Raw genomic sequence first — 21,966 nt, 5'->3', positions numbered from 1 at the left:
ATTATTGTTTGTATTACTAATATACTTGATCATCCTATTGTCAGATATTAAGGAATCTTTTAATGGTAATCAAACATTTTCTTCAACATTTTCACATAAATATCTCTTGAAAATATAGATTTGTTTTTTGTTGTATGAGAAAAGATTAAGTTTTTCTGAGTCAAATACAACAGTATGAAAATCAACTGTCTTAAGTGAATTGCTAACATCAAATTCTATATATAACTTGTCTAACGCACCTGAATTTTCGTGTGGTATACTGCTCCTTAATATCTTCTTCTCTTTCAAAGATCAGAGGTATTCCTTTTAATTAAAGAAAAATAATGCATAACAATCAGCAGAGATTAATGTAATCCAGCTTATCCAACTTTCACCCTTTATTGCTCAAGATGTTGAGTGAATTTAAAAGGACAACAAGAAGGTAACCCTTCAAATCACATCTGTGATATAGACAATATTCAGGTTCTTGGGTCTACTTTTATAGTAAAGTGAAGCTGTTCCATACAGACTAATTTCTATGGTCATAGAAAGAAAATTTAGCAATCTGCTACAATTTGAAAGAGAAAGAATTGAGAAATGAAAGGGAGAAAAGAACAAGAGAAACTCTAGATGATTGGTGAACATGGCTTATAGGTGTGTGCTCTAGATTTAAGGACTTTATAACTTGGACCCACACCATCTTTGTTCCTTTCAAAGAATATTGAAAATGAAGATAAAGATTTTAGGTCCTTTCAAGGAGAAGTTTAAAAATATAAATTCTGGGTTTCATACTTAATGCATTGAAAAGTTCAGCTTCTTTCCTATCAGTTGTGCTGAACTGAAATATAGACCCAAACAAAATATGTTTTTTTAAAGCTATGTTAATGTGTTTAGGGCAACTATATTTATATCTTCCATATAATCTTCATATGAATGTGACTTTTCCTGTAGTTAACAATATGGTAAACTTGAAACTATGGAATTTAGCAAATCAAGTAGATGTGTGGTCTTCATGCACCCATTTGAGACTGGCTGGATTTTGTGATGCTCATCCAATGAATTCTCCACCATAGCTAAATAAATTAACTCTTGCTGTTTCTTGCTCCAAAATAGCATATAGTTATACTAGAGGCCCGGTGCACAAATTTGTACATTAGTAGGGTTCCTTGGCCTGGCCTATAGGATTGGGTTGAAACTGGCTCTCTGACATCCACTGAGGGGTCCCGGATTGTGAGAGGGTGCAGGCCAGGCTAAGGGACCCCACCAGTGCATGATCAGGGCCTGGGAGGGACGTGGGAGGTTGGTCAGCCAGGGAGGGGCCACGGGAGGGCTCCAGGTTATGTCCAGCCCGTCTCACTCAGTCCCGATCAGCTGGACCCCAGTAGCAAGCTAACCTACTGGTCGGAGTGTCTGCCCTCTGTAGTCAGTGCATGTCATAGTGAGTAGTTGAGCAGCCTTAGCATATCATTAGCATATTACGCTTTGCTTGGTTAAACAGAGGACCAGATGACCAGACACTTAGCGTATTAGGCTTTTATTATATAGAGTAGATGAAAGAAGTTACATTGAAATAAATATGAAGCTAATTTGAAAATGCGTGCTATATTTTTCAGGTTTCCCCTTTTCCACTCTATAACCACTCTCAACTTTGTCTATGGTGCCTCAAATTAAGTTTGGAATTTCCCATACAATCTATAAGGTAGCACTTCCTAAGTAGTTTCCTCTGGATTTGATAATAATCCATCCTGCCATTTTTGGTGTTAATATATAGAAGCTTACTTTTATTTGTACAAATAGTTCATTTAATTATATTTTATAGTTGGAGATTAGAATATAAAACAAACTTTGTATGGTGCACAGACTTCAAATTTAAAAGTCAATAAATGGTTAATTACAAAGCCATTTATCTCATTGGAGTTAATTAAAATGTCAGCCAAAGAATCCAATTATTATATAGCTTTTTTATTTACTTTATTTCTTTAGTTAGGAGTTAAAAAATAAAATTGGCACATCCCAAAATTCTTCCTGAGGCTTTCAAGGTCTGTAAATACAAACACTTTGCCAGTTGTAACAGCCAGAAATAACGAATTAAGTGCATATGGCACATTAGTGGAAAAACTAAGTACTGGGGGCCTCAGAATTTTTTACTTTCAACCTAATTTTCAAAAAAGGAGATTTTTCCTGAAAAAAAAAAAAAGAATAAGTCCGCTTTCATCTAAATAGTCATTCCAGTGAAATGAAAGATCATACATTCTACCTTTTTTCTGTCTCTTTTTAATGATTCCAGTAAGATGTTTCTTCAGTGACTCAACAACATGTCCTTCATGTTTTATATTCTGAACAAATGGATGATGAAGCATATTAGCAGAAGTGGGACGAAACAGGAAATTTTTTATCGTGCATTTTTCCATGAAATTGTGGAACTTGCGAGACCTAAAATACATGAGTCAAAGAGATAAAAGGACATTCTCAGGCCTGCCACACCCATCCACATGCCCACCCACATGCCACTATGAAGTTCATATTTGTAGAAACTGTTACCCATCACTATAATTGTCTTTTTAATTGCTAAATATCCTTCAGCTTGACAATATACATTATACAATGCCATTCAAACCTCAGAAGAGATCAGCTTTTGGCATTTTCTACCCAAAGAATAGTAGAAACTTCAGTGAGTTCAGAAGTGTGTACATGGTAAAAAAAAGTCAAGTAGTAGAATAGCATTTAAGTGGTTAATGTAATAAATGTAAACCATGAGACTAGATTTGTCACCCCACAGCAGTCACACTTTGAAATCTGAATGCTTCACTTAACTATATGGAACTACAGAGGTTTAGATATAATGATCCTCCAAAACAGGGGTTATTGAGACTAACTTCATAAAATGACCCATGAAATCAGATGTGCCCAGAAAACCTGTATCTGTGGGAATGGTTAAACTGAATCATAATCAAGAATGTTAGTGATCAAATCACAGTCACCATTTCTACCAGGGCAAGCAATACTAATAAGCAAGAATGTCCAGTACTAGATCAAAAAGCTTCATTGAAAGGACTTCCAAGTTTAGTTGGCTTGTAGCACCCTGGGAGAACAAGTTTTCTTTTCTAGGTCTGTGGGTGTTTAGCTTAATGAATGGGCCAATCACTGACTACCTATCTAAGCACAGTGAGAAAAGTTACAAATGATTTCCATAGGTACATCCAATTACTGGAGAAACAAAGGAATATGCCATTAATGCCAGTACTATTATGCCATCATAATATATTCTGGATGGTATTACTTATTTCTAGTTGGTTAGGTACTTTTTAAAGACACCACACTTAAGGTATTGAATTTTAAGAAATATTGTTGAACAAAGATGTTGAAGCAGGACTGACCAAATGAATTAACACTTTTCTGCTAAATAAAAAAAAAATATCAAATTAATGTATTTGGGAGATTGGGTCATTCATGTTTACCATCCACTGGATTTGACTTTGGGAGCAGATTCCCGCAAAATTACAAAGAGGGCTTCCAAGGGCTGAAGGTTACACAGCGCTGCAAAGGAAAATAGATAAGTTTAGAATGAATGACTGAGGAAAAAAAACAAAGTTAGAGGTATCATGCTACCTGACTTCAAATTATACTAAAGAACTACGATAATCAAAACAGCATGGTATTGGCAGAGAACAGACACACAGATCAATGGAACAGAATAGAGAGCCAGCTATAAAACCACGTATATAGGGACAGATAATTTTTGACAAAGGAACCAGAAATGTATATTGGAGTGAAGATAATCTCTTCAATAAATGGTGCAGGGAAAACTGGGAAGCCACATGCAGTTGAATGAAACTGGCTTACAGTTTGTCCCATGTACAAAAATTAATTCAAAATGGATCAAAAACCTAAATATATAAGACCCCAAACAATAAGATACATAGAAGAAAATATGGATACCAACTTATGGACCTGGGTCATAGAGAACATTTTATAAACTTGAACCTAAAGGTAGGGGAAGTAAAGGCAAAAATAAATGAATTAAACTATATCAAACTATAAAGCTCCTGCACAGCAAATGAAACTGACAACAAAACAAAGAGGTAGTCAACTAAATGGGAGATGATATTTGTAAACAATAGCTCCTCCAACAAAGGTTTAATTTCCAAAATATATAAAGAACTCATAAAACTCAAGATCAAACAAGCAAATAATTTAATCTAAAAGAGGGCAGAGGACCTGAAAAGATAGTTCTCCCAAGAAGACATACGAACAGCCAATAGATATATGAAAAGATGTTCAACCTCACTGGCCAAAAGGAAATACAAATGAAAACGACAATGAGATGCCACCTTATACCTGTTAGAGTGGCCATTATCAACAAGACAAGCACTAACAAGTGTTGGAGAGGTTGTGGAAAAGGGGGAACCCTCATTCACTGCTGGTGGGAATGTAGACTGGGACAACCACTATGGAAAGCAGTCTGGCAATTCCTCAAAAAATTAAGAATAGAGTTACCATATGACCTAGCAATCCCACTCCTGAGTATATATCTGAAAAACCCAAAAATCATGAATTCACAAAGATATATGCACCCCTATGTTCATTGCAAGATTATTCACAGGGTGGAGACATGGAAATAATCTAAGTGTCCCGTGAGAGAGGATTGGATAAAGAAAAATAAAGAGAGGATTGGTATATATACACAGTGGAGTTCTATGCAGTTATAAGATAGCATGAAATACTGCCATTTGCAACAACATGGATGGACCTTGAGAACATTTTGCTAAATAAAATAAGTCATTCAGAAAAGCTAAGAACCATATGATTTCACTCATATGTGGGTTATAAAACGAAACTCATGAACACAAATAGCAGTGGGGTAGTTGCCAGAGGGAAGGGGGTGGGGGGAATGGGTCCTAATATAAGGTGACAGGAGAAGATTTGACTTTGTGTGATAAAGATCTTGTAACATAGAAACCCACACCTGAAACCTATATGTTCATGTTGACCAATGTCACCCTAATCAATTAATAAATAAAATAAAAATAGAATGAATGAGAAAGGTAACTACAGAGCACACTCCTCATTCCAGAAGGAATTCTAAGCAAATGAAGTTCATGAAAAGCTCACTTTAACACAAACAGTCCTTTATATAAGACCCTAAAGGTTTATTATTGACAGTTGTGGAAAATTAATAGTAAATTACACTAGATAATATGTTTGAAATATGTTATTGATAATATATCTTTAGAAGGAAACCAAAAGTGGAGGAGACAAAGCACTCTCTTGTGTTTTTGTACTGTAACTATCTATAGTTATAAAATTGGAATATGTAATTATAAATTGAAAAAGTCAAAGAGACTAGTAGTTAAGCAAAATAACGTATAAAGATGATTGATTAGTCTAAAAAGATGAGAAGACTTTGTTTTGGAAGTTGACAGTCCTATGAAAAGAGGTAGATCTAGTATAATTAACTAGTAAGGACACATTTTCTAGTAAGATGGCCTGGGTTCAATTCATAGCTCAGCCTTTGTGATCTTGGGAAAATTACTTAACCTATCTGTGCCTCATTTTTTATTGGAAAAACAGGAAATATATCAAGAATTCCTTCAGGGAGTTGCTGTGAGGATTAAATGGCAACCTACAAGCATAAGTGTCTAGCACAGATTAGACACTTAATAAATATAAGCTATTGATATTATCATAAAGATTTTAACTATCTGACAATTCGAGTTTGTGTCAAATTATTGGACTTTCATTCCCTATTTCAGACACAGCCCTACAAAGAAAATCCTATTCCAATATGTGCTATACAAATTCATTACCTCATTGGTTTGAGAATTCTGCACTTTCCTATAAGTGTTTAAATATGTGTTTCACTTCACTTATTTCCTCTTATGTTTTGATTAAAGAAAACTGGCAATGTAAAAAATTCCCAAAGGAGAACCATAGTGTAAATTTCACCTAACACTTCAAGTGTGTCATTAATGTTAGGAAAATTTGATATTAATGCCACTTTAAAGTCATCCTTCCTCTTCCAAAATACATCTCTAGGAAAATTACAATGTCAAACTGGCCTTTCATAACAGTAGAAAAATAAACCTCCTGAAGCAATTTCATTAGAGTGATATAAAGGCAATTGTTCAAAGGTCATTCTTTGTTTCAATTACATGGGCATAAATTAATAGAAAGTGCAGGTTTCTAATTGAGGGCAGATGAACTCCAAGCTCAAAAGATCAGGGTCATATTTGACTGTCTTCATTCCTTTACTGTGTCCAATCAGTCATCAGATTCTGTCCTTTAAACACATTGCAAATGACTTTGTACAATATCGAGCAGTTTCATTTATTAAAAGCTGAGCATCATTCAGTCAACTAACAATATCTTTAGGAGTCAATAGTTAGGGCATACACTTGGTAGGTTTTCATTAAGGGAAAGGAGAAGTCCACAAAGGAATAAAGTATAGGGTGGTTAAAAAAGCCATATCAAACAGCAATTGTGGAAGTTTCCTATATGGTCTAATTTTAGGAATGTTAATAAATGTCCCTTCACACCATATCACTTAACAGTGCCTACATTTCACCATTACATGAATATTCATTTGAAATAGCAAACCTCCTTTAAAAATACATCCATTCAGAACTCACAGGAGTCTGTCTGCACCCTGGGTGGCTGGAGACTACCAATGTTATCACCAATAAGGGTTTAATCTCCAAAGTTTACAGGGAAGTCATACAACTTAACAAAAGGAAGATAAACAACCCAATCAAAAAAATGGGCAACGGACATAAATAGATACTTTCTGAAAGAAGACAAAGGATATATGCACCCCTATGTTCATAGCAGCACAATTTACAATAGCTAAGATTTGGAATCAGCCTAAGTGCCCATCAGCAGATGAATGGATTAAAAAACTTTGGCACATCTACACAATGGAATACTATGCTGCTGTAAAAAGGAAGGAACTCCTACCATTTGCAACAGCATGGATGGAGCTGGAGAGCATTATGCTAAGTGAAATAAGTCACTCAGAGAAAGATAAATATCACCTGCTCTCACTCATTTGTGGATTATAATGAACAACATTGAGATGAACAAAAACAGATCCAGAGACAGAGAAGCATCTATCAGATCGTCAAACCTCAGAGGGAATGTAAGGGAGGGTGTGGGTAAGGGGGAGAGATCAACCAAAGGACTTGTATGCATGCATATAAGCCTAACCAATGGACACAGACAATAGGGGGGTGAGGGCATAAGTGGGGGTATGAGGGGTAATGGGGGAATAAGGACATATATGTAATACCTTAATCAATAAAGAAATTAAAAAATACATCTATTGATGAGTTGTAAACATTTAACTGGGAGCAATTTGAATTGATTTGATAAGGTTGAGATCTGAAGAAAACTTTTGAATACTTAATAGGTATCTTAAAGGGACAATATTAAATTCGAGTCACGAGACAATAATGTAAACATTGATCTGTGTGTAAAGAGAGGACACTAAAAGAAACAGAAGTAGGACACTAAACAAACATGGATGACAGTATTAAAAATAATCTCTACAACACCAAGGGGAATGCTAATATAGAGAAATGTATAATTTAGATGAAGGGAAATTGGCTGTTGTAGATCCTTGACAAGGAAGGAGAGTTGCAATAAACTGTCAACCTGATTCTACCTCTTCACTAGGCAATAATTTTTTTCCCAAATAATAGCAAAGAAACTAAGAACTGCATCTATTCAACATTGGACTATGATATTCTGATGTTTGAACAACTATTAGCAATATTCTGGCCTTGGTTTGAAAGTTTTCACATCTTCACATTGTTTGAATTCCTACCCAGAACTCAAGGACTTAAGAAGGTCTGGGTGAACGGTGGTCCTATCTTCTCTCCTCTGAGAGTCCCTATAGCACATTTTCAATAAGAAGTTCTTCTTCCTCTCTCTTTACTTCTCTGGGAGAGACTCACCAAAGAAAGAAAGGAATTTTGTTATTTAGACCTCAGAGATAATTATCACAGAATTGTTGCTTCAGAAGGTCATTCAGTCTGAGCTGATAACTATAACCTGAAGGATTTCTGCTCTCTTAAATTGATAAAGATAATTTCCATACAAAGTTAATACTTCAAGCAATACAGAAGGCTGTTGAAAAACAATTTTTTAGCATTGTGGCTATTTCAAGTTACTCGTGACCAAAAGTCACACCATTCCAATTACTTATCCAGGAATGCTGATCCTATTTTCTTTTTTAAAACACTTTATTGTTGAAAGTATTACATATGTCCTCCTTTTTTCTCCCATTGACCCCTTATAGGCCACCCCCAGCCCCAGGCCTCCACAACTCTATTGTCTGTGTCCATTGAGATTTAAAATCTTTTTTTTATTGAGAGTTAAGAATCTTTTGGTCCTCATTTGTCTTTTGCAAGAAGTTTTCCATTTGTATACTCTGTGCAAAACTTCTTCTCTACACTCCTTCTGTGAGTTTGCTCATTACCCCTTTCTCCTATAATTTTATACTTTAGAATAAAAAATGAAACACAAAAGGTAAACTAAAAAGCACAAATCTATAAAATGCAGAAAGCTAGATTTTTGAAAAGATGTGGTGAGAAACACTCAGAAACAACAGAAAAAAATATACTACTTGATGCAGTCATCAATCCTAACCAAATACATGCATCAATACTCATATAAAATATCATATTGTGTATTGAGAGAGAGAGAGAGAGAGAGAGAGAGAGAGAGAGATCATTTAAGCATGTTTCTTTCACAGAAAAAGAATTGAGTGATGATCGACAGTAATATGTATTTTCCAAGTCTCATTTCAATTTTATATATGTAGCCTATATAGTTTTCTCCATCATTTGTTTTTTACTACCCAACATAGATACTTTGTAGTTTTTTGGACACTAGAGGAAAGGCATCAGAAACCTGATCTCCCCATTTATCCCAGTTTTAATCCAAGCCCCCACTGTGATATTCCGAGGGACACTAGCAATTCTTAAAAATGATATTATGACTATTGCACCCCCTTGAACTTGCTCCCATTGGCCTTGAAATACATTAACAAGATAGTCCAAGCTTATAAAGCTTGGTGTGTGGACATTGTGGAGAGGGAGCATGAAGGAACATAGGAATCTATAGGATCTTCTTGGAGAGTTAGAAGCAAAGCAATCCCATCCCCCCACCCCACCTCTGAAACATACTCCAGGCATTTCTATCACTTTTCATCCAACAATACCAGGAATGTATTTATCATTTACATTTTTGGGTTTAGGTAATTAGGACAGAAAATATTCTCTGTTTATGGGGCCATACATTAGATGGTTGTCAATAATGTATATCTAAATTTACATGCATTTTCACCTTCCTACCAGAAATCAGTGTCCTGAAACAGGATGCTGATAGGTCATTTAAATGATGGGAAGGAAAGGAAACAAAAGGAAATGGAACCTTCTGAGATCTTAAGGGTAACAGAATGGCTAAAAGGAGCAAGGAAGGTACAAAAGGTAAGCTGGACTGACTCCAAAGTGGGGGGAAGCTTACTTTCCAACATTATTGAGTATTGGCTCAATTTCAACCAACCACTGGAAGATTTTCTCAACTGACACTGTCTGAAGTAATAACAGTATGTGACTGTAATTGTTTTGGAACCTAAATATTCCATCAGTCAATATTTATTGAAATGCCCTTATTGCAGGTGGGTCAGGACTTCCAGGACCAAATACTATTGTGACTAAATTGAAATAATACTCAATCAGCCCAAAATGTGGTACATAAAAGAGAAAAGGAAAATCTCTTTTTATAGACATATCTGGCCATTTTGACTAGAACATTCAGTAATCACTGAAAAGGCTACCATTTATAGTTAGGCATATAATGTGGCACCTGGTGGCCAGTAAAAGCTGACTGGTACATTCTCAAAGTGGCAGATTTGAACAATATGTTTTCCTAACTTTTAACAAATATCAAGTATTTTTACTCACGAGGAGCCCCTTCAGCCATTTCAATAGCAGTGATTCCCACGGACCACACATCACTCTGCAAAGGAAAAGATGACCCCAAAAAGTCAGTTAAAAGTAAGAAACAGTATTTAGAATCTCAAAATACTCTTTGGATGAGGGAGTGGTAGTGGTGGTGTCAATGCCAGAGCCATTTTATGGATTTCCTATAGAATGTTGTTACAGAGAGATGTTATGTGAACTTGTGATCAGTTAGTATTGTTCTATACAATAGTTGATATTGGATGGGCTTAAGTAAGTATAAGGAGAACCATGATTGATATGTTGCTATTATTACCGTAACTGAAATAGCAAAAGGAATTTGTTGTAAAGAAATCCTATCACATAAACCTACTTACTAAATGTGCAATCTTAGGTAACTAACTCTCTGTGGCTCAATTTTTTTTAAAATGTGTTTTTTATTGATTTTTTACAGAGAGGAAGGGAGAGGGATAGAGAGTTAGAAACATCAATGAGAGAGAAACATCGATCAGCTGCCTGCTGCACACTCCCCACTGGGGATGTGCCCACAACAAAGGTACATGCCCTTGACCAGAATTGAACCTGGGACCCTTGAGTCCGCAGGCTGACGCTCTATCCACTGAGCCAAACCAGTCAGGGCTCTGTGGCTGAATTTTATAAAATTGGCACATATATTAATAAACGTATATATATTTAAAGTTCCTTGAATATGGTAAGTTGAGGATGGAATTATTATAATTCTAAGAAATTATATTCAAGAATTTTCTAGGAAATTACCCTTAATGCTATTAATTGTATTTTGTTTTTCGAATGAGGAAATGGCACAGGGGCTAGAAGTACATTGTGTGGCTACAATAATAAAGTTAATTGAATTATTAGAGCACCAGTTTACAGATGTCTTAGCTTCAAAGGGTTGTTGTGATGGTCTAAGTTTAAGCTTTATTTCAGTTATATGAAGTTAAAAATTAAAAATAAATCATTAATGTTGTGAAAAATCCTTGGAAGATCTCAGTTGTACAACTATAAAGCATTATTTTTACAGTAAGCCACTTAAAGAACAATATGTTTCTATCATCTCCATAGCTACTTATAGCACTAGACTATATACTAATCTTTCAATATATCTGCTTGCTGATCAAGCAGAGGGCATTTAAAAGAAAGGGAAAAGAGATGAACCTTGCATTAATCAACTTCAAGTGTCTAGTCCTGGTTCCACACAAAATGAAACCACAGTGAATTATTTGGATGACTTATGATGTGAGGAGTGAGTGTAGTTTTTCCAGTCTATAGCAAATGGAGAGTTTTATTTCTACACTAGCTCTTTGAAATGTGTACATAGATATATATTATCCAAATTGCAGTTTCAGTGAAAATTTTAATAACATGAATTATTATTTAATTCATCTCTTCTACTGATTTTCTGTGATTTGGAGGTGAACAATGCCAAAGATTTCTCTATCACCCTGAGCAATGAAATTATTTGTTTTTCTTTTTGGAGCTAAATTACTGTAGGTATTAATAATTGACTTTACATTTATTCATTTTTAAGTTTTAAAAGCCCTCTGTCCCTGTAAGTTAAATTTCCATATAAAGCCACATAATATTTTACCAAGAAGTTGCAAGCAGCATGAACTAGACATTCTTCTTCAAGTATGGAGAACTCCCAATGGTCTAATTTGTCTACAGTCTTAGAAAATATTATTTTTCTGCATATAATCAAACCACATATAGGAATAGTGGCTGGTATTTCCTATTAGAGTTTAGTATGAAAGAAGGAGCTGCCTGCATTTTAATATTTTATTTTATCATTTAAAATAAACATTAGTCAAAAGCCCTTTCCAAATTTTTATCCTCACTATCTGCATCCTCGCACTTACTCTGTAATCATAGGAGCGTCTAGGGTCCTCGTCACAGTCAATCACTTCAGGTGCCATCCAGTATGGTGTCCCAATGAAGCTATTTCTCCTACCATTAGTTCTGCTCACCTGGGCACTCACTCCAAAATCAACTGAAAAAAATCCAGCATATGTCAAAATAATTTATCAGTAACAAAAAGCTCAATAAGTTATTGCTTTAACTTAGAAAGAAAATACAAAAGCCACAATGGATAACAGATTTTTATTCCAGCTCAGAAAACCTTACCATAAAGTCTATTCTAGGGATACTGGGAAATAGGATTTTTATGCTATTTATATTGGAAAGAGACTCAGCAGTGCTATTATAAATCTACAGTAGGTTTGGCTGAACGTTTACCATGAATATTAAAAATAAAGTTCCATCAGTACACTCTAAACCTCTGAAGTGATAACATATGTAGTGTTTGGACCTGTCACCAAGCTGGAGGAAGACCAGCACTATTAGCAACATATAAGAAACCTAAACCTAGTAGTAGCTTATTAGGAGACCTCATTCACCACAGTAGAAATTCCTATCACACTGATAAAGAAAAATGAGTTTTCTGCTAGAATTTAAATTCTTCTACAGATCTTCTGAATCAGACGCAAATATTTACTGTAGTAAATACAGCTTAGCTTAGACTATGAAAGTTCAGTCTTCTATTCATCTGTGGGATACATTATATGAAAATATTTAGTATGGTATCCTCAGAAACAGACAGAAAAATGGCTAGAGTATACTGGAGTATTTAGTCAAGAACAAATAATACAGGAATAAAAAATGAAGTAGATTTTCTAACTTAGAATAGTTTCCACGAATCAAGAGAATGGAGAAAACATTGATTGAAAAGTAGTTTGAAAAATTTAGAAAAATAAAAAATAAAAATAAAAAAGTTAAGCATTTAAGGCAGTCTTTAAAGATCTAATAAGAACAACAATAAAAAGTCCATGATATGTAAAATTCATCATGCACAACCTCATTATCTAGATTATTTTAGAGAATAAGTTAAAGCAGAGCTCAGCATTTAATTATTCCTGAGGGCCAACTTTAAGGCCCTCTTTAAACTTTAAGCTTTCTGTGAAAGCTATAGTTGACATAAGACATTCAGGGAATAAAATAAAAGGATAAAAGATGAGAAGAAAGAGTGACCAATAGAATAAAAGGGGGAAAAAAAAGAAAAGCTGAAAATAAAGGTAAAGATCAGACTTTAACAGTGGCATAATTTAAACTCTTCTGTAATGATTAAGGACCAGAATATGAGGATTATTGGTCAATTGCAATTGTAATACAATCATTTTCAAATCTCTTTCTTTTCTGGAACTCCATTTGGCAGTCATTGGTTTTGCCCTCCTTAGAAAATGTCTCCTGATACCTTGCCCCATCCAATATGCAGCCCCACCCAAGCTGTTTGTCCTGGCTCAGGCTTCAGACTTTGCTAAAATCTCTCAAACAAGCTGCAGCTGGTGACAGTGTGCCCCAAACCTATCAATACAATAAAATGCCCAAGATCTGGCACTGGCACCAGCACTAGCCTGCATTGCTTCACAGCTGGGCCTCGCTGGGAAACTCCAAGCCCAATACAAATAGCAAAGAGCAGCAGTCTGAAGATTTTTCTGTAGTTCCTCTCAGGTGGTCCCAGGCAGTGTCTGGAGGCCCTAGAGCCAGTGCACCCTGTGGACAGCTTTAGACTATAGCAGATTGCAATTCTACACATCCACAAGCGACATGATCAAGACACAGACTTAGTGAGCACCAAAGCCCCACTGAAACAAGTCCTGCTCCATAGGGGTGTCTCCTGAATAGCATCTCTGCCACTGTAGTTGTGACTGGTACTCACAGCCAATTGGCCTGGAGGCCAATTCTTTCCAATGAAGCTAACAGCAATAAAGGCTCATCTACAACAAGACTGTGCACACAGACCACACAGAGGTGTACCTAGAGGGCCCAGCTCAGGTGACTGGGGAAGCTGAGCCACTGGACCCTACAGGACACCTACTACATGAGGTCAATTTACCAATTCCAGGATAGAGAAAAGATCGACTTAATACATAGAAATGAAAACAAGGAAGCAACTAAAATGTGGAGACAAAGAAACATGTCACAAATGAAATAAATGAAAGCAAGCAAACAACTGATTATAGAGTTCAAAACCATGGCTATAAGGTTACTCAAAGATCTTCATGAGACTTTTAAGGATCTTAGTAAGAATGTCAAAGTCATAAAAAAGGACCAACAAGCCCTAATTGGTTTGGCTCAGTGGATAGAGCATTGGCCTGTGGACTCAAGGGTCCCAGGTTTGATACCGGTCAAGCGCATGTACCTTGGTTATGGGCACATCCCCAGTAGGGAGTGTGCAGGAGGCAGCTGATCAATGTTGATTTGGCTTTTTCCTGTCAGCAGTAACTGAACTGTGCATCAGAACTTTTTCTGATAAAGCAAAGCTCTTCTAGCCAGTGTGGCTCAGTGGTGGAGCATTGACCCGTATACCAGGAGGTCACAGGTTTGATTCCCCTTCTGGGTACCTGCTGGATTGCTGGCTTAATCCCCAGTAGGGAGTGTGCAGGAGGCAGTTGATTGACGTTTCTCTCCCATCAATGTTTCTAACTCTCTATCCCTCTCCATTGCTCTCTCTGTAAAAAATCATATATATATATATATCCAATCAGAAATTAATCATACACTAACTGAAATAAAGAATAATTTACAGGAATTCAACAGTAAAGTAGAGGATTCTGAGAATTAACTCAACAATTTGGAATATGAGGAAGCATAAAACACCCAATCAGAAGAGCAAAAATAAAAAGAATTCCCAAATATGAAGATAGTAAGGAGCCTCTGGGACAGCTTCATGTGTACCAACATTCACATTATGGGGATGCCAGAAGGAGAAGAGAGAAACCAAAACATTGAAAACTTATTTGAAGAAATAATGGCAGAAAATTTCCCCTAACTGGTAAAAGAAATAGACTTACAAGTCCAGGAAGCACAGAGTCCCAAACAAGAGGGACCCAAAAACACACACCAAGACACATCATAATTAAAATACCAAGGGTTAAAGACAGAGAGAAAACCTTAAAAGCAGCAAGAGAAAAGCAGTTAGTTACCTACAATGGAGCACCTGTATGATTGTCATCTGATTTCTTTCATAGAAACTTCACAGGCCAAAAGGGAATGGCAAGAAATATTCAAAGTGATGAACAGTAAGGACCTATAATCAAGATTACTCTACCTAGCCAAGCTATCATTTAGAATTGAGGGTCAGATAAAGAGTTTTCATAAATAAGAAAAAGCTAAAGGAGCTCATCACCACAAAATCAATATTACATAAAATGTTGAAGGGTATTCTTGAAGAAGAAGAAGGGATAAAAAATAGGAACAATAAAATGGCAACAAATATATATCTATCAACATTTTAATCTAAAAATCAAAATAAACAAGAAATATAATGAACAAAATAAATGTGAATAAAATAGAATCAGAGGCATGGAAGCATGGTACACACTGATGAATCTCAGAAGGAAGGGGGAAATGAGGGTAGGAAGAGATTAACCAAAGATTTTACCTATAGATATAGAGGGTGGGATGGTGAAGGGGTGGGGCAGGAACAGTGGAAGGGAACAATGATGGGGGGAAATAATTATCTCAACAATAAAGATTTTTTTAAAAACAGAAAATGTTGCTTAAAAATATGCTGGGATTCTGGCCAATTACTCAATGGTTAAAGCGTACACCTGCAGTTCGAAGGGTCTCGGGTTTGATTCCTGGCCCAGGGTATATACCTTGGTTGCAGGTTTGATCTCCTGCCCTGGTCAGGGTGTGTATGGGAGGCAACCAGTCAATGCGTCTCTCTCACATCTCTCGAGTTACTGATGAAAGTTTTAGTTGCAAAATGGAGCCTCAAATTTGGATCTTTTGATTCTATTCTAGGGTGTCCCAAAATTTATGCAAGAAGTAATCTTTCTAGAAAACACAGGTTTATAATTAAAAAGTGTAAATTTTTTTATTGATTCATAAAGTATACAGTATAGGGTTATGTATGGAATAGTGTATCAGGTAAATGGATTATCATGTTGTGATAGCAAGCACCATTAACTGTTATTGCCTGAGCAGCCGCATTTTCGAAGAAGAATGGTCCGATGATGCCTTCATCCCAAAATCCGCACCAGTGACACGTTATGGATGCATTTGTTTCTCAACAATCATTCGTGGATTTTCTGAACCCCAAATGTGACAATTTTGTCCATTAACCAAGCCATCAAGATGAAAATGAGCCTCATCAAAATTCAGCCACATTTATGCAAAACGGTCATGGAAAATTTCAACAAAAGTGTACGCATGTGCCAGCAAAACCATGGAGGCCATTTACCTGATATGCTATTCCATACATAACCCTATACTGTAATCCTTATGAATCAATAAAAAAAATTTACAATTTTTAATTATAAACCTGTGTTTTCTATCAAAATTACTTCTTGAGTGAATTTTAGGACACCCTTTATATGATGTCAGAGAAGCAGTTAGGTGTATCTTTGTCTTACCCCACCTCCCTTCCAAACAAATATTCAAATTTTGACTGGTTTTGCAGTCAGGGAAGATCCAGCCTAAACAAGTAAATGATATTGTTAGAAACATGATAGGAAACACAATTATTTAAAGGACTTTTCTCCATTAACATATTTTGGGCTTCACTTAAGGTATTGTAAGAATAAACTTACCTAGCTTTACTTCAGCATTATGAGTCAATAGCACATTCTGACCTTTGATGTCCCGGTGAATTACACGGTGTGCATGAAGATGAGCTAAGCCCTGCATATAATATATTTATTTTTTAAAAGCCACATCAGCATATATATTTTCTCTTTTCTTCACATAATATTCTTAATATCTTTGGAAAAACTTTTAAGAATAAAAATGGCCCAGATTTGCATTTTTCAGACAAAATTATTTTGTTAGACTGGAATTACTATAACCAGTTCCCAGAAATACTATTTTTGGCTATTAGGAAAGGAAAATAAATTGGGAAACCAAAAAAAAGAACATCAAAAAGAACATCAAAAAGTAATATTTATGCATACACTGGACCATTTACTTTCTTTTCTAGCATCCATATTTCCAACAAACCATAAGAGTGAAGGTCTGGACATCTTATAATTATAGTTCAGACATTGTTTTTGCTCTATTCCTACCATTTGTTTAGTAAAATATATTTCTAGTCAACCTTGTAGGCTGAGAATTTGCAAGAATGTAAAAATTCATTTTAAAGCATTTACAATTTGTATTGGCTTACCATACTGGCTCCTCTAAAATTAACCCATGACCTGGCTAATGTATGACCTGGCTTCAGTGATATTATTCCAGATACTAACTGGGGATTAATAATAGAAGTAACAGTAAAAACAGCTACTACTTATTGAGTTCTTACTCTTTGCCAAGCACTGTGCTGAGTGCTTTACATGCAATAAATATTAAATTCTCACAGCAACCCTTTGAGGAAGGTGCTAATATTACATGTTATAGATGAGAAAGGTGAGATTTGAAGAAATTAAGTAACTGACTCAAGGACACACAGCTAATACATAATGACCCAGAATTTAAACTCAATCTATCATTTGCATTCTTAACTATTCACACTATTGCCACAAGTAATGAGAAGAAGGACATTTTAACTTTGTATTAGTGATGCTGTTTAGTTCCGTTAATATTTTTCTTGGGTGTTCCCTAAGCACTTAAGTCACAAGGAAAAAATGGATTTGGTAGATCAAGATTGTCATTCTCATCCAATTTGGTATTCAAAATAATGTTTAAGAATAGGGCTTTATTGAAAGTGGATATCTGTCTGCAAAATGATTTGGGGACATTTTATAAAACACTGCTTTCTACATAACTTTTATCTTAATTTCTAATGACAGTTCTATGCTTTAAAAATAACTCTAAAATCATAATAACATAACAAATATTCCATGTAGTTAAGACCATGATCCATTGAGCACAATAGCTTAAATCTGACATAGCCATTAAAGGTCATGATTTGGAAGAACCTGCTTACAAATCTTGTGCTCTACCTTAAAGTTTAAGGACATCACCTGAAAATCTGCTTTCTCTAAACCTTTTTGGTCTCTTTTTTTGGTATCCTGATTCAGAGGTCATGCTTAGAATTTTTAAACCAACCTATAGGAACAGTTATAAGTTACATTGTATATATTACTCCCAGGTATTTTCAAGGCCAGAAGACAGTAATTATATAAGGACTCACCTGAAGTATTTCTCGGCAGATATAAGCAATCCAATCTTCTTTCAAACTCTGATTTCTGGTCATTCTAACTACATCAGTAACTGAGCCTGCTGCACATAATTCCATCACCATCTGCAGTGAAGCCAGCAAAATATCAAGAATTAGAAAATAATTATCTGAAAATATCTCAAGAGTTTTAGTCCATATGACTTGCATTTATATGTAATGTTTAGAGATTAAGACACTGCAAAGATTGGCTCAATTGTCTGATGGAAGACTCCAAAGGCTGGTAGAATTATAAAGAGTTGAAAAATGTACCAAAGCTTTTTTATCTGCTCATCTACTGATGGGCACTTGGGTTGCTTCCAAATCTTGGCTATTGTAAATAACACTGCAATGAACACAGTGGTGCATATATTGTTGCAGGTCTCTTCAGATAAATTCTCAGAAGTGGAATCACGGGGTCATAAGGCAGTTCCATTTTTAATTTTTTGAGGTAATTCCATACTGCTTTCCACAATGGCTACACCAATCTGCATTCCCTCCAACAGTTCACGGGCGTTCCCTTTTCTCTACATCCTTGCTAACACTTTTGTTGTTGTTGTTGTTATTGTTGTTGTTGTTGAATTAGTGTCAGCCATTCTGACAGGTGTGAGGTGAAATCTCATTGTGATTTTAATTTGAATCTCTCTAATGATTAGTGACATTGAGCATCTTTTCATATGTCTATTAGCCATCTGTATGTCCTCTTTGGAGAAGTGTCTATTTTGGACCTTTGCTCATTTTTAATTGGATTTTTGGTCTTGAATTGTATAAGTTCTTTATTAGTAGATGTGTGAGTAAAAAACCTGTGGTACATTTACACAGTGGAATACTACTCAGCCATAAAAAGAAGGAATCTTACCTTTTATGACAGCATGAATGGACCTGGAGAGTATTATGCTAAGTGAAATAAGCCGGTCAAGGAAGACAATTACCATATGATTTCACTTATATGTGGAATTAAATGAACAAAATAAACTAACAAATGAAATAGAAACAGACTCATAGATACAGAGTATAGACTGATATCTGCCAGAAAGGAGGGCTTTGGGGGACTGAGTAAAAATGGTGAAGGGACTAAGCAAAAAAAAAAAAAACAAAAAAAAAACACCACCTCATACACACAGAAAACATTATGATGATTACCAGAGGGAGAAGGCTAGGAGATTTAGAAGAGGGTATAAGAGGGATAAATGATGATGGAAATAGACTTGACTTGGGGTGGTGAACACACAACACAATATACAGATGCTGTGTTATAGAATTGTACACCTGAAGCCTATGTAGTTTTATTAGCCAGTGTCACTCCAGTAAATTCAATAAATTTTAAAAAAAACCTCTTGGAAAGCCTGGTCAGGGTACATGCCTGGGTTGTGGGCTTGATCCCCAGTAGGGAGTGCACAGGAGGCAGCTGATCAATTAGTCTCTCTCATCATTGATGTTTCTATCTCTCTCCCCCTCTCCCTTGCTCTCTGAAATCAATAAAAAATATTTTTTTAAAATACAAATATCTAGGGACGGAGGGAAGACAGGTAACACACCAGGTATATTTAATCAGGAGGTAGGATTTGAGCTAAGCCTTAAAGGAGAGGTAGTGTTTGGAGATGCTGCAAAGGATTTATTGAAAACAGAATGAGTACATGCCTTTAGAAAGAAATTTGTATAGGGTACAAAGCTGAGTGATGGTTGGAGTGAAACAAAAACTGTTTTGGTTGTGTGGTATTTCAGCTTATGAAACTGTACATCCTCAAGTGTGACCTGGTATCATAAAATAAATCAAGGTAATTAATACATACCCAAAGTTGGTGCCTCTGGCCAGCAGGGCTCAGCTTGAAAAATGCACCATAGAAGGACACAATGTTCTTGTGGAAAGAGTACTTCTTCAAAAGGTTGAGTTCAGTCCTGAGATCCTCTTCCTCATCCTGCAGAATAAGAATAGAGAGTAAATTCCTAAGCTATCCCATTCAATGACTGTGAGACTCTAAACACAGTAAATCAGAGGGGAATCCTATGGCAACCCAGAAATTTATAGTGAAATTTTATCTAGAATTGTCCGAGAATGGAGATCTTTGGTGGACTGGGAATTTGGGAGAAAATAAACGTTAATTAAAGATCCTTTAATTCAATGGTTTTCAAAATGTGATCCTGGAACCAGCAGCATCAGCCACTATATAAAGCTTTAACTGAAGTGAATAATTACAGAGTTGTTTGTTTGTAACGTTTTTATTGTGATTATAGAGACCTGGTGCATGAAATTAGTGCACAGGGGTCCCTCAGCCCGGCCTGCACCCTCTCACAATCTGGGACTGCTGGCTCCTAATCGCTTGTCTGCCTGCCTGCCTGCCTGATTGCCCCTACCCCTCTGCCTGCCTGCCTGATCACCCTTAACCCCTCTACCTGACTGCGTGATCACCCCTAACCACTCACCTGCCTGCCTGATCACCTCTAACCACTCTGCCTGCTTGCCTGATAGCCCCTAACCACTTGCATGCCTGTCTGATCACCCCTAACCACCTCTAACTCAGCCCCAGTTGTGGCGGTTTCATCCAGAAGGATGTCTGGAATGACATCCGGAAGGTTGTTCCGCTGTCCAGTCTAATTTGCATACTATGCTTTTATTATTATAGATAATTTATAAAACATACAACTCATTCATTTAAAGTATAAAATTCAATGGTTTTCAGTTTTTAAATGAATTATGCAACCATTAACACAATTTAGAATATTTTTATTACTCCCAAAAGGAAGCCCCACACCCTTTAGCTATCACCCCTAAATTCTCCCACACAAACATCTGTTTTAAGCAACCACTATATAATTTCTATCACTGTAGATATATCTATCCTGAACACTTTACATAAATGACAATCATAAAATATGTGGGCTTATATGACTAGCTTTTTTCCAAGATTCATCCATGTTATAGCATATATTAGTATTTCACTCATTTTATTTTACTATTCATTAAATTATGGACATCTAGATTTTCTCACCCTTTGGCTAAGATGAATAATACTAACATGAGCATTAATATTGAGTTTTTGTATGGATATATGTTTTCATGTCTCTTTGGTATATACCTAGGAGTGAAATTGTTAGGTCAAATGCTAACTCTATATTTAACATTTTGGTGAAATGTCAAACTGCCACAGTGTCTGTGCCATTTTACATTTCCAACAACAATTATTGCAATTTATCCATCTACTCACAAATATTCATTATTTCTGTTTTATTATTATAAACATTCTAGTGGGTATAAAGTAGTAGTTAACTATGGTTCTGATTTGCAAATCCCTGACGACCCATGATGTTAAGAATTTTTTCATGGGCTTCTTGGCCATTTGTATATGATCTTCAGAGGAATGTTGAATCAAAAATTTTGCCCCTGTTTTTTAATTGGGTTACTTATCTTTTTTATTATTGAAGTATAAGATTATTTATATATTCTAAATACAAGTATTTTATCCAATTCTGTGGATTGTCTTTCCACTTTTTCGAGAGTGTACTTTGAGGCACATTTTTTTTTTTTTTTGATGAAGTCCAATCTATTGATTTCTTGTTTTGTTGCTTGTACTTTTGATGCTAAATCTAAATATCGATTGCCAAATCTACAGTCATGAAGATTTACCCCAATCTTATCTTGTAAGTATTTTATACTTTTAGCTCTCTAAACATTTAGGTTTTTGATCTATTCTGAAAATATATATCTACACTAATAAAAGAGAAACATGGTAATTGGGGTGCAACCGCTACCCTTCCCATTGGCTAATCAGCGAGATATGCAAATTAACTGACAGCCAAGATGGCAGCCGGCAGCCAGGCAGCTTGAAACTAACATGAGGCTTGCTTGCCTCA

At 35.8% G+C, this 21,966-nt stretch overlaps 1 protein-coding gene across 1 annotated transcript in view; it reads right to left on the bottom strand.

Moving 5' to 3' along the window:
• Positions 1 to 21,966, bottom strand: part of NRK (Nik related kinase) — a 155,931-nt gene that overhangs the window by 48,535 nt on the left and 85,430 nt on the right. Inside the window, exons 5-12 of the mRNA XM_006770365.2 lie at positions 19,908 to 20,033; positions 18,091 to 18,201; positions 16,553 to 16,643; positions 11,819 to 11,949; positions 9,945 to 9,999; positions 3,438 to 3,516; positions 2,237 to 2,412; positions 240 to 303 (exon numbers count right to left, since the gene is read on the bottom strand). Coding sequence (XP_006770428.1) covers positions 240 to 303; positions 2,237 to 2,412; positions 3,438 to 3,516; positions 9,945 to 9,999; positions 11,819 to 11,949; positions 16,553 to 16,643; positions 18,091 to 18,201; positions 19,908 to 20,033 — 833 coding nt within the window. The remainder of the gene's footprint in view (positions 1 to 239; positions 304 to 2,236; positions 2,413 to 3,437; positions 3,517 to 9,944; positions 10,000 to 11,818; positions 11,950 to 16,552; positions 16,644 to 18,090; positions 18,202 to 19,907; positions 20,034 to 21,966) is intronic.

Source organism: Myotis davidii, unplaced genomic scaffold, assembly GCF_000327345.1.
Source record: "Myotis davidii unplaced genomic scaffold, ASM32734v1 scaffold624, whole genome shotgun sequence".
Lineage (NCBI taxonomy): Eukaryota > Metazoa > Chordata > Mammalia > Chiroptera > Vespertilionidae > Myotis > Myotis davidii.
This window is presented reverse-complemented; position numbering and strand designations above follow the sequence as displayed.